We start from the raw sequence: 12,839 nt of genomic DNA, 5'->3' as shown, positions 1-12,839 counted from the left end.
CATCTGGTGGAGATGAGGAGAAGTTTGCTGGAGGAGTAGCTTCCCCTTTGAACCCTTCCTCCTGTTCTGCAAAAGCTTCCTCCTCCCCTGGCTCAGGAGCTCTGGACAGCAGGGCTGTAGGAGAACGTCTGGTGGACTCTCTCCGAGAGACACTGGACAGCTGTGATGTCTACGTCACCTAAAGATCCCAATATGGCCATGGAGATGGGGGAAGGGCCTGGGCAGTGGGGTTACCCCAGGGGCCTATACCACAATTGTGGGTCAGCTCGATGGAGTTGAGAAGTCCCCTTGTATTGTGGCAGTGGGCCACGATGAGGGGCCAGGGAAATGACCTCCTCCTTGTCACGGTCAGATTCATCACTGGATAAGAGTGGTGACTGGGGTATTGGTGATACATGGCCTGGTGCCGAGAGCGATTCCGGGCACTGGGATGTGCTTGGTATCGGAGCCCCAGCATCAAGTAATGGGGATTGCTGTTCTTCCTCAATTGTCAGGGTACTGGAGCTCATGCAATATCATGGGCTCACTTGACACCGCAGAGGATTGTCAGTGGTATGTTATTAGTACCAATGATTGAGAAGGTGCAGAGCACTCCCTAGAGTTTGTTGCACCCGGTACCGAAGGTTTTCTCAGTGCCGCTGTTTTAGAGATGGTATGGTAATTGTCTTTCTCCATGGGGGTGGGAGGGGTGGTATTGCTGACTTAGAACCTAAACCCCTGGCACCATAGTGGAGGCCCCCTTTCGGGTACCGTGCTTCAGCGCTGCTGGTGCCGTGGGTATCAAGGTGGTTGCACTGGGGAACTCGGGCTGGCCAACCACTCGGAGCCCTTTTTATGAGCCTTTGAGGGGGAGTCTGCTGGTTTTTTTCACAGCTCTATCCCCTGTGAAGTTAAAGGCTCCGGGGATGATCCAGAGTTGGATCCGGAGTCCCCTGGAGACTGAATTGTCTTCTCCATAAGGAGGAGTTTTAACTTCAGTTTCCAGTTCCTGCAATACCGCAGCTTTAGCTGGTGGCAGAGAGATCATTTCCGAGGGATATGGGACTCTCCGTGGAACCAGACACAGTGAGACTGTTTGGCTATTAAAGGAATCAATTCCTTGCAGGAGAGGCATCTCTTGAAGCTGGAAGAGCCAGGCATGCCCCTGCAGGGGGACTATCACCCTCTAGCAGTGAGGGATGCCGAAGAAATTGTCTTTTCTTCCTCTTCTTCTTTTCTTCTCTCTCTCTTTTTTTTTTAAGTGAAATTTTTTTAAAAAAGAATGTCTTCTAAATGCTCTGGGGGAGGGGAGAATCACCCCAGACAGGGCAGTAAACAAATTCTTTTTCTTTTTTAATCCCAATGGGGTAAAAGGGAAATGCTAACTATTAAGGAGAAGAAAAGAAACAAAAACAGTACTATTTATGCTTATGATGCAGATAAGGAAGGGACAACTGCTTTCTCCATTTGAGGACAAAGGCAGTTGAGAAGGAACTGAGGGGGCTTCACTCCTGCAGTGCTAGATAGCCTTGAGGCAGACCATGAGGGAGGAAGAGCCTATGTGTGGGCTCAACAGACACTTCTACCAAAAATCTCCTATTAGGAGCACAGCTACACCTACAGTGGAGCACCTATAGGGACACTATTTGAAGAACCAGCACCAGTTTGTGTGGATTATAGAGAATCATAGAATATCAGGGGTGGAAGGGACCTCAGGAGGTCATCTAGTCCAACCTCCTGCTCAAAGCAGGACCGATCCCCAATTAAATCATCCCAGCCAGGGCTTTGTCAAGCCTGACCTTAAAAACTTCTAAGGAAGGAGATTCCACCACCTTCCTAGGTAACACATTCCAGTGTTTCACCACCCTCCTAGTGAAAAAGTTTTTCCTAATATCCAACCTAAACGTCCCCCACTGCAACTTGAGTCCATTACTCCTTGTTCTGTTACCAGCTACCACTGAGAACAGTCTAGATCCATCCTCTTTGGAACCCCCTTTCAGGTAGTTGAAAGCAGCTATCAAATCCCCCCTCATTCTTCTCTTCCGCAGACTAAACAATCCCAGTTCCCTCAGCCTCTCCTCATAAGTCATGTGTTCCAGTCCCCTAATCATTTTTGTTGCCTTCCGCTGGACGTTTTCAAATTTTTCCACATCCTTCTTGTAGTGTGGGGCCCAAAACTGGACACAGTACTCCAGATGAGGCCTCACCAATGTTGAATAGAGGGGAACGATCACGTCCCTCGATCTGCTGGCAATGCCCCTACATATACATCCCAAAATGCCATTGGCCTTCTTGGCAACAAGGGCACGCTGTTGACTTATATCCAGCTTCTCGTCCACTGTAACCCTTAGGTCCTTGCCTGCAAAACTGCTGCCGAGCCATTCGGTCCCTCGTCTGTAGCGGTGCATGGGGTTCTTCCGTCCTAAGTGCGGGACTCTGTACTTGTCCTTGTTGAACCTCATCAGATTTCTTTTGGCCCAATCTTCTAATATGTCTAGGGCCCTCTGTATCCTATCCCTACCCTCCAGTGTATCTGCCTCTCCTCCCAGTTTAGTGTCATCTGCAAACTTACTGAGGGTGCAATCCACACCATCCTCCAGATCATTTATGAAGATATTGAACAAAACTGGCCCGAGGACCGACCCTTGGGGCACTCCACTTGATACCGACTGCCAGCTAGACCTGGAGCCATTGATCACTACCCGTTGAGCCCGACAATCTAGCCAACTTTCTATCCACCTTATAGATTATCCTGAACCAACTAAGTTTGTATTCCTAGAGAGGTGGTTACCCTTTTCATAAATTTCTGGTACATTTTATAATCATCAAGGTCAGGGGAAGATGATTCTGAAACAGGAGCCTCATTTGTAAATAATGAGGAAGTGCTGAGTGAAAGGATTAGTGTCAATCTGCTCTACTGTCTGCTGAACATCAGGAGGGTCAGAAACTGGAGGGATAATCTCTTTCAGCTGCTGGGTACCAGTGCTGGTACGCAGAATGGTAATAGGTAGAGAATGGCACTTTGATTGAGACCCAGCAGAATGCTGACTATCAGAAGATGACCTGGAGTCTGGAGAAACCACTCAGATTCCAGAAAGTCCACATCTGTACTTCATGCAGAACTATGCCCAACTCCAAAGGAAGCTATGCCTCAGTCTGCTCCTGTAAAAGTCATGGTGCCAGGGTCTTGACCTGCACAATGAGGAATAAGGAGATGCTTAAGATCTTCTGTAATGAGATTCCAATATTTAGGATCCCACCTCTAGTTTCAAGAAGATCCAGCATTGGAATGCCAAGCTGGCAAGGTACTGTGTGGAGCAGATGGGTTGTGGGACCTAAACCAACATAAGATGGAGAGTACCAGAGGAAGCATCTGGGGCTTTCCTGATGAAGGGACCTGCTGGACAATAGAGCTTCAAGACTCTGGCACTACTTACAAAGGCTCAGTTCCCAATGGCACTGAATATGTCAGTGCCAAGGAGGATGCCAGTACCATGGTTAGAGGTATAGGCAGAGCCTGGACATTGTTCTGCACGAATGGTAATCCAGCAGCAACAGGCACAAAATATCACTGGCTGATGCATACACCTCAGGTGTTGTAGATACCAAAACAGTAACATGCATCGCAGCAGAAGTCTATGCTGTTGAACATCTCGGCCAAGAAGTCTATGCTGTTGAATGTCTTGACTGGCCATGAGGTTTTGGAGTCGACAACTCTGCGTTGCTCGAATGTGGAAATACTGGGAAGAGCCTCACAGGTGCTGGCTTAGCTCTAACTTCACTAGTGGTCTTTTGAAGAAGACGACAATGAAGACGATGATGACTTTTTCTGGATGAAGAGGCTGAGGTGCTGGATGACTTCTGCTGCTTGCATGGTACTGGCGATAGAGAATGATGTCTTCTCCCTGGCTCTTTTTGACATGCGGAGGCCACCAATTCTGGCGGTGTGCTTAGAGAGTCGAATCTGAATCCCTCTATGGTCAAGTGGCTGAGTTCCAAATGGGGACACAATGCTGCTTCCACCAGGACATCTCAAAGTAAAACTGCCCTCAACTTCTTTGACCTGGTTTTAAATCCCCTACAAATAGGGTACTTATGCCTAATGTATCCTTCCCACTTCAAGCAGTGGGCGTGAGAATCAGTGTCTGTCATAGATTTGCTACAGTCAACAGCACTTAAATCCCAAGGTTTAAGACATGCCCTGGTACTGAAAATAAAACTTGAAGAAAAACAAGAAAATATTTGAAAATGAGTGCCACTATCTAAACTACAGCTATACTAAACCATTTACAATGAAAGAATGCTAAAAAGATTTCTAATGGGAAAGTGTGAGAGAAGCTCACACTGTTCATCTAGGGGTAGCAAGAGAAACTGAGAGGGTGAGGGTAGCTCTGCCCATTTATGCCCTTAGCTACAAGCACCAGTGTGCAGCAAAAGTACATGTACCACCTCGACAGGTACCACTATGGGAATATGTTCTCTGGCTTTGATGAACTAGTGCACACACAACCAAGGTGGAATGGACAGGTGCAAGCACTTCAAGACACAGGGACTATAGTGGATCACAAATTGAATGAGTAAAAAGTGTGATGCTGTTGTGGAAACGGCAAATGTCATTCTGGGAAGTATTAACAGGAATGTCATATGTAAAACAAGAAAGGAAAATGTTCCACCCTAACTATTGTCTACATAGTTAGAAAGTTAAGTCCCGAATCAGGTTACTTTTTTTCGAGGTTGTGGAATCCCCATCACTGGAGGTTTTAAGAACAGGTTACCTTTCAGGAATTATCTAGGTATACTTAATCCTATCTCAATGCAGGGGGATGGACTAGTCGACCTTTCAAGTTCCCTTCCAGCCCTATGATTGTATGCTCCCAGCTCACTAAAGTGCACCTGGTCTTACTTGTTTGAATTAAAATACAAACTCCTACCTTTGCAAATTGGTGGTTGTGACCATTCTCCATCTTCACAAGTTACATAATTCAATCCCATACTTTCAAATCCTTCCTGACATTTATATTGCACTCTAGCACCAGGCAGATACCTTCTCTCCTCATTATTTATAATATCAGCTTTGGTAACTGCAGGTGGAGTGCTACATCTTGCATCTGAAAAGGGAGAGAGACAAATAAACATACTAGTAGTGAAACTCTATTAATGTAATATCTTATTTTCATGAAATATGTTATGTTCCAATAAATGAAGGTTATTTGCTTCTAATCAAAGTTCTTTGAGATATTGGAAGTTCTCTGCATATTCGCACATGTGGGGTATTGTGCTGTCTAATTATGCTTAATGGTTGAACCTTCTCCAAGCAGCATCTGTTAAAGTGCTTATGCACACTCCTTCTATCCCTTCCCTCTCTGTCTCTGAACATTCTGAGGATGAAGATACATAAGGGGTCATGGCACACTCTATCACCTCACTGCCAACCCAGAGGTACAGCGCAAAAGGACTCAGAGAAAGAGGGGAAAGTGGGTGTGAAGTGTGAATATGAATAGCCATTTCAAAAAACTCTGTTTTACAAGTAACCTTCATTTCTTCTTCCAGTGGCTCTCCATATTCCCACTTATGGGTAGTTTGAAAAGCAATGAGGAAAATAAACTGGAGGACATCACAGAGCACTGCTCTACCAAATCTACTATCTGCCCTAGAAGCCAAATTGAGAATATAATGATTAGTAAAGTGTGCACAGAAGTCCACATTGCAACCCTACCAATTGCAAGAAAAGGGACTTGCTTAAGGCAAGCAAAAGACACTACCACAGCTCTAGTGGAATGAGATCAAAGTATCCTAGATAGAAGAATTTGTTAACATGTAACATTCAACAATTCATTATTTAATCCATCTAGAAATAGTCTGGAGAGACACAGTCTGACCCCTGAGACTTTTAGCATAAAACATGAATAACCTAGATTATTTTCAAAACCCTTTTGCTTTAGTTAAATAATATGCAAGAGCTCTTCTTAAATCCAAAGTACATAAAACAGATTTTCCCTTCTTAGCATGTGGCCTTGGAAAAAATGTCAGGAAATTAATTATCTGACTTATGTGAAATTCAGAAAGTCATTTTGGCAAAAGTCTGGGATCAAGTCTAAGAACCACCTTATCTTTATGAAAACACTTAAAGTGGGAATCACCACCAAGGCATTGAATTCACTCAGCCTTCTGGCTGATGCCATGGTAATGATGATTGCTGCCTTAAATATTAAAAATAAAAAACACTCAGCCAAGGGTTCAAAAGGTGGTTTCATAAATGTAGATAAAACCAGCTTAAGACTCCAAGAAGGGACAGGATCCCTCAAAGAGCATACATATTAGATACCTTCCTTCTCAAATTTATTATCCATATTATGCACCAACTGCAATCTACTATCAACCAAAATATGGTAAGCTATAACAGCTGAATAATGAACTTTCAAAGATGAGTTAAATAACCCTTCAGTTTTTAAGTATATTAAATCATCCACAACACAAGGTATGGAAGCTGAGACAGGAGAATCAGATTTTTTCCCTCATCCAAGCCACAAATCTGGACTATTTCTAATAAGACCAATGACTTCAAACTGTAAACTGACTCAAATGAGACTCCCTCCTCCTCCTCGTCCTCCATTATTTGATACATTTGAATTTCCCCTCATTGATGGTGAAGGGGTAATTGAACTGGACTCCTCAGAGGATAACTGCTCTGACTGACCACTACCACAAGTCCAGAAGGCAGGCTGACTAGTGTTAGAACATTGTTCAGATTTGGCCTGTAGACCTGGGACATCCAATGCTGCATTGGTCTTATTTTGAGATGCACAAATGGAGTCTTACAAGTAGTCACCACCATGAGACCCAGGAAGAAAATTATTTTCTGAGTTTGACATATTTTAATGTTTAAAACATTGCGCTATTTTTTAAAAAAAATCTGTTCTCTGGTAAGAAGATTTTTCTCTGCTGCTGTGTGCACTAAGGAGCACATGAATAAAATTATGCAAGTTGGGTAGAGATTTGACTTTTTGACATTCAGATTTAGCTCCACGTTTCAACAGCCAATCATCCAAATATGTAAACAAAAATATCCTGTTTTCTCAAATGTGATGCTACAACAGAGAGGCATTTCATAAACACTCTTGGTACCGTGGACAGGCCAAATGCGAAGACCTTGTATGGGAAATGGTGTCCTGCCACCAATAAGTGAAAATACTTTCAATGACTGTGTCAGATAGAAATATGAAAATATTTGTCCTTTAAATCGAGAGTTGCAAACCAATCCATAGCTGAAAGTGAAGGGATTATGGAGGCCAGAGTTAACATATGGAACCAAAACATCCAAGTGTACTTGCTCAGATTTCTGAAATCTAAAATTGGATGAAACTAGCCAGTCTTTTTTCTGCACCTGAAAGTATCTTTAATAAAATCCCTGTTCAGATACCTCATTGCAGCACATATAAGCAGTAATTTCTACACTTCTGAAAGTAGCAAGGCCTTGTGAAAAGGTTCACTGGAAAGGGATGATAGGGGGAATTGAAGGGGTTAGTTTCTCTAACTGAATGGCATAGCCCTTGCCTCTAATTTCTATGACCCATTTATCTGATGTAATAAACCTTCATTTGCTGATAAAATTGGCTAGCCTGTCTCCATAAGAGGAAGGAACGAGTCATTGAAGTTTCATTTTCTACTCTTGATATCACATCAAAGCTGAAGCCTGGTGTTCAACGAAGATGACAGGGAGGAAGCGGATTATTTTGATTTAGGCCTCAATTTGAAAGACCTCTTCTTGTGTTACCTCTGGAAAAATGTAGCCCACTGGTGTCGTTGCTGACATCTTTGATTTGACAAGAAATAGCCAAAGAAGATTGTGGATAATAATGTCTCTGACTATGGAAAGAAGGTATAGAAAGTATCCTCCTAATAGAAGAAATCAAACACAAAGAGCACGCTGTCATTCTTTTCTCCTTCAGTTTTCCCAACAACTCATCTGTCTTTTTACTTAAAAGACCATCCCTTTTGAAGGGGAGATCCTCTACCTTTATTCTAGTATTCAGAGCCAGAGTAAAAAAGCAAACCCAAGCATGTGTCCTGAGCATAACTTCAGAAGCCAATGCTCTGGCAGAAGAGTCTGAAGCATTAAAGAAGGCCCTGAGTGTGTGCTTGGCTACATTTTGACCCTCCATTAGGATTTCATTTGCCAAATTCTGTATGCCATCTGGCAAATCCTGCAGAAACAATGCTATCTTTTTTCCATAGGTGGAATTGATAGCAGGCCATAACTGCTTGATAACTTTCCACCCTAATACTAAGAAAGGAAGAAGAAAACACCTTTCTCCCCAAGGAATCAATATTTTTCCCCTATCAGTAGGAGTGAAATATGCTTGTCCAGATCTCAAACTGCTAATGGCAATAGCCACCACCACTGAATTAGATACAGGATGTGTGTGAAAATATGAAAACACTTCATCCTGATTATCTTATATAATTTGATTGCCTTCTTAGAGATAAGCTGGCAAGAGGCAGAAGTGGAACAAACAATCTTAGCAAGCTACAGCAGAATTAGTAGTGACATCCTACTCTTGGAGGTGGCACCAAGAGCTTCCTCCAAACACTAGAGGGGAGGTTTCTTCCATGGCTATGGATTATAAATTCAACATGGACACCATGTGATCCACCAGGTCATGAAACTCTGCTGCCATGAGAAGGGGAAGAGGCAGAATTCTCCCCCACATTCTCATCCAGTGACAAATCAGAAGAGTAATCTGTGGGTCAGCATGTTTTTATTTTAAAAGAGGAGCTATCTCCTCATCTTCTTCAGACAGAGTATCAGGCAGCAGACAGAGTATCTGTAACTAGATGCAGACAGATCCACTGTAACTAGAGGCAAGGATTCTCCACAGCCAGATCCTTTATAGATGAATCATCATATCTCCATCCATATGGAGAACAGCTATAAAATTACTGCATCAGCACTCAATAAGGCCATGGAGCCTAGGGCTGCCAATCTCCACAGCAACTTGTATTCAGAACATATCCACAGGAGGAGGCACAAACTGGGAAGAAACAGTTCTCTTTATTCTTCCTCTATCTTCATATAAATAATGGAATTGATTCTGGATGTGTGATGGAGTGTAATGGAGACAGCAATGGACCTGGAGGGTGGAGAGAAATAAATGGAGAGAATGCTGTTTGTGGATACCATGTAGGAGGCTGAGGAGGAGAAAGAGGTAGAGATGGATTAAGAGAGAAACTAATAATCTCTGCCCTTCTTTTCTCAGGTGAAGATGACCCAGACCTTGGAATTGGTGAAGACTGCCTTCCTTTGTTTCTCACTTAGATCTGAAGAGCATTTATAACTGAATGATTGTACATCAGCCACTGAAGTAAAAGTCCTCGTTGGATCCAAAGATGGACCTGAAACTGGAGCAGATGTCGAAGCCAGCGTGGAAGACCTGGATGGCACATGATCTGGTGAAATATTCAGATCCACCCACTTGGTCCTTGAAGCTGAAATCAGAACTGGCCTGGATTTCAGAGCCAGAGCCAGAGCCATAGAGGCTCTGTCAGAATCAGACAGATCTGAAAACTTTCATCAATGGGATCTGGCACTGCTAACAGTGGCCGACTTCTCCCTTACCAGCTTCTTCAGAATTGACAGTCAGGGCTGATAACATGGCTCCTGAAGCTGTAATAAGCAGCCTGCTTTCTCCATCAACAATGCCTTTAAATCCCTGACTGCTTGAGTAGCAGGACCCAGAGTTGGACCCGAAGAAGGCTCTGATTTCCAGACAAAACACCCATTGACTTAATGACTTAAAGGAGAGAAAGGACTGCTGAACTGAGCTCAGTATACTGACAAGTACATCCTGAGAATTGTAATATGCTAAAAGGGAAGAGGGTGAGCACCCATTTCATATTTTTTAAATTAATTAATATTCTTAGCAGCTTGCAAAAGATTTATTGTTCTACCTTTTTTTTTTCCTTTTGGCAAACACTGATTCCTCCCAATCCCCTCTGTATTTGAAATGATCAGTGCATAAGTTAGCTACTTATTGTTTCTGCATCAGCATTCTGTAATCTATTCTATCTGTCTGACCCATCCAGGTGGTCTCTGAGTGTCTATAATAATAATAAGAAATGAGTAACTAGATTCTTTAAAGTTAGATCAAATTACTCACTGTACCTTTACACACAGGTTGTGTGGACCAATTCCCTGCTTTACACATAATATCTGGAGATCCGTGGATGATAAAACCAGGATGGCATTGATAACGTACTGTTTCACCAGGATTATAACTTTGCTTCACTCTGCCTTCAGTCTGAGCATTGATAATATTTGGAACATCGGTACATGGCATTTCTAAAAAGACACACACACAAGAGTAAAATGAGTGTAACCCTCCCACAAGCCACCTTTTTTAGTTAAGCCCTTTGTAACTCTTTATATGGATATCTAATTTTAAATAAAGGTTGCAACTAGAACCTAAACAGTTGTTGGTGGGCAATGAAACTTACAACATGAGCACTGTTAAAAATCTGTCAGAAAGTTAAACAAACACCAGCCCTAAATACACTAGGAGTTCAGTTACTAATGAAATTTAGTTTGTGCCTATGTCTGAAACCAGTAATTGCAGCTGCTCCTCTTCTTCTGGACACCTCAGAAGAATTGGACACCTCAGAAGACACTTCTGGCACGGTGGGTCTGCTTCCTTCAACAGAATTTTGATGAAAATACATCTGTCCATGTAGGCACTTGATATGGCCCCTGTCACTATAACATGTAAGTGCTTCACAACTATTAATGGATTTATCCTCACAACCCCACTGTCAAATAGGGAATACCATTATCCTCATTTTACAGATGGGAAGCTGAGACACAGAGTTAAAAAGACTTGCCCAAGACTATAAAGAAAGTTTGTGCATTAGAGCCAGGATCTGAATGCAGACCTCCTGAGTCCTAGTTGGGAGCTTTTAAAAACTAAAACTACTCAAAACAAACAAACAAAAACCAACCAATCAACCAGAAATCCTGAAATTGTCACACAGTCAGAAGCTTTCTAAAGACCCTGGGCCAGAAAACTAAGCTTTTACAGCAATTTGAACAAATATACATGTAGGCAGAGTCTGAATGAGCTCTCCCCTGACATCTAGTGGTGAGTTGTGGAAAAAGACTTCAGAAGCTGATTTGTTTGCATGGACACATCCACCCTGCATAGGTGCTCAGCATGATGTGCTTGCTTGCCCAAATGATCACTTGTGGCTGGTGTTGGATCCCCAGTCTCCTTGTTATTGGGGCAGGAATAATAAAGGGTTGCTATGCTTGTTGTGTGAACTGAGGACAGCTGAACTGTACCTGGCATACCCCAATGGAGGGACTCACCCTCAACTGAATCACACTCGCCAGGCAGGGGACATGGGTTTCAAAGCCCAATGAGTTGAGAGAGAGTGGGGACAGGCAGTTGTATCTGGTGATGTAGGGCCTGTTTAAAGGTCCTAGACACCAACTGATCCTTCCTCTTTCCATGGTAGAATGAAAGAGTTAATTTAGACTCAATTGAGAGTCTTGTTACATGCTGCAGAGCTGAAATCACTGATACCTACGTCTAAGTATTAGGCCTACTTTGGGACAGTGTCTCTATTGCAAGAGACTGCCCAGTATACCAGCAGTGAGGCTCCCCCACTAACAGCTGAAATCACTGAGAGCTGTGTTAAGTGTGTGCGGGGACCCTGAAGACATCTTGGCAAGTGGGCAGCTGGTGGAGAGGCATGGCATGCGGCCAGCAGGGTGGCTGGAGGAAAGGGCCAGAGCAGAGGTGTGGCAATTGGATATTGGGGCAATGAGCGAGTGCCCAAACAGTGCAGTGTGTAAGATGCCTCCTTACCCCCGCCTTGCCTTCCATGCAAGGTGGGAGGTGAACTCTGCGGATGAACCTCTGAACTCTGGGGCTGCACAGGCCAAGACAGTAACTGTGAGTGCGGCACAGAGAAGGGACAGGTATATTAAAGGGACTTTTGAGGTTGCTGGACTTAAGATCCTGAGGGGAAAAGAACACTCCCCAACTTACTTGGGGGTGGGTCTTTTGCTCATGGTTTGTGTTTATGAACCCTGGTTGCAGTGTTTTCCCAAATTAATGATGAGCTACTTCCCTCCCTCTGTTAAAAGTTTTTGCTACACTCAGACTCTGTGCTTGAGAGAGGGGAAGTATTGCCTCTTAGGGGCGCCTAGGGGGTGGTGTGTAATTTTCCCAGGTCACTGGGTGGGGGCTTGAGCCAGTTTTGTGCTGTATTGTTGAAAAGGAACACCTAGATACTGAACTCGGCCCTTCTTGCTGCTGGCTCCACCTGCCAGAAGGATTCCATGCAGAATCATTCTTTCATTTAGCCTCCAGTTGAAACCTATTGCCCTCTCTCCGCTAAATGAACTGCTTTTGAAAATTCTACACAATGTAATTACCAACACATGTAGGAGCTGGTGTCCATTTTCCAGTCTTACAAATTATCTCAGGTGGTCCATGTAACATGAAGCCAGGGTTACAACTGTACATTAACATGGTACCGTTCTGATAAGTCATTGGTCCTGATTGCTCCTTTCTTAAGTTCTGATTTTCTAGACTGAGAATCTCACCATTTGCTATGGAACGTGGCTGCAAACATACTTTTTCTTCTGTTTTGGAAAAAAAATAAAATTAGTATGCCATATGCACATATAGTCTAAAACTGAAAGACAAAGTAACAGTGAACTGAAGTGAAAATAAATTGTGGTGATTTTTTAAGGCTGGGGAACATTCTAGATTAACCCACCCTAAACAAACACTAGGGCCACATATTAAATAATGAGGATGAAACACAATATTGGCTGTTCATTAAGTGAGCAACTATCC

The 12,839-nt window shown here is 43.3% G+C and overlaps 1 protein-coding gene across 2 annotated transcripts in view; it reads right to left on the bottom strand.

Moving 5' to 3' along the window:
- The window catches only part of CFH (complement factor H), an 83,650-nt gene that overhangs the window by 16,700 nt on the left and 54,111 nt on the right, over nt 1–12,839 (bottom strand). For both annotated transcript variants that reach the window (XM_037907812.2, XM_037907814.2), the window contains 3 exons: nt 12,413–12,622; nt 10,142–10,318; nt 4,911–5,087 (listed from right to left, as the gene is read on the bottom strand). In XM_037907812.2, coding sequence (XP_037763740.1) covers nt 4,911–5,087; nt 10,142–10,318; nt 12,413–12,622 — 564 coding nt within the window. The remainder of the gene's footprint in view (nt 1–4,910; nt 5,088–10,141; nt 10,319–12,412; nt 12,623–12,839) is intronic.

This window comes from Chelonia mydas, chromosome 8 (assembly GCF_015237465.2).
Source record: "Chelonia mydas isolate rCheMyd1 chromosome 8, rCheMyd1.pri.v2, whole genome shotgun sequence".
NCBI classification, from domain to species: Eukaryota; Metazoa; Chordata; order Testudines; family Cheloniidae; genus Chelonia; species Chelonia mydas.
This window is presented reverse-complemented; position numbering and strand designations above follow the sequence as displayed.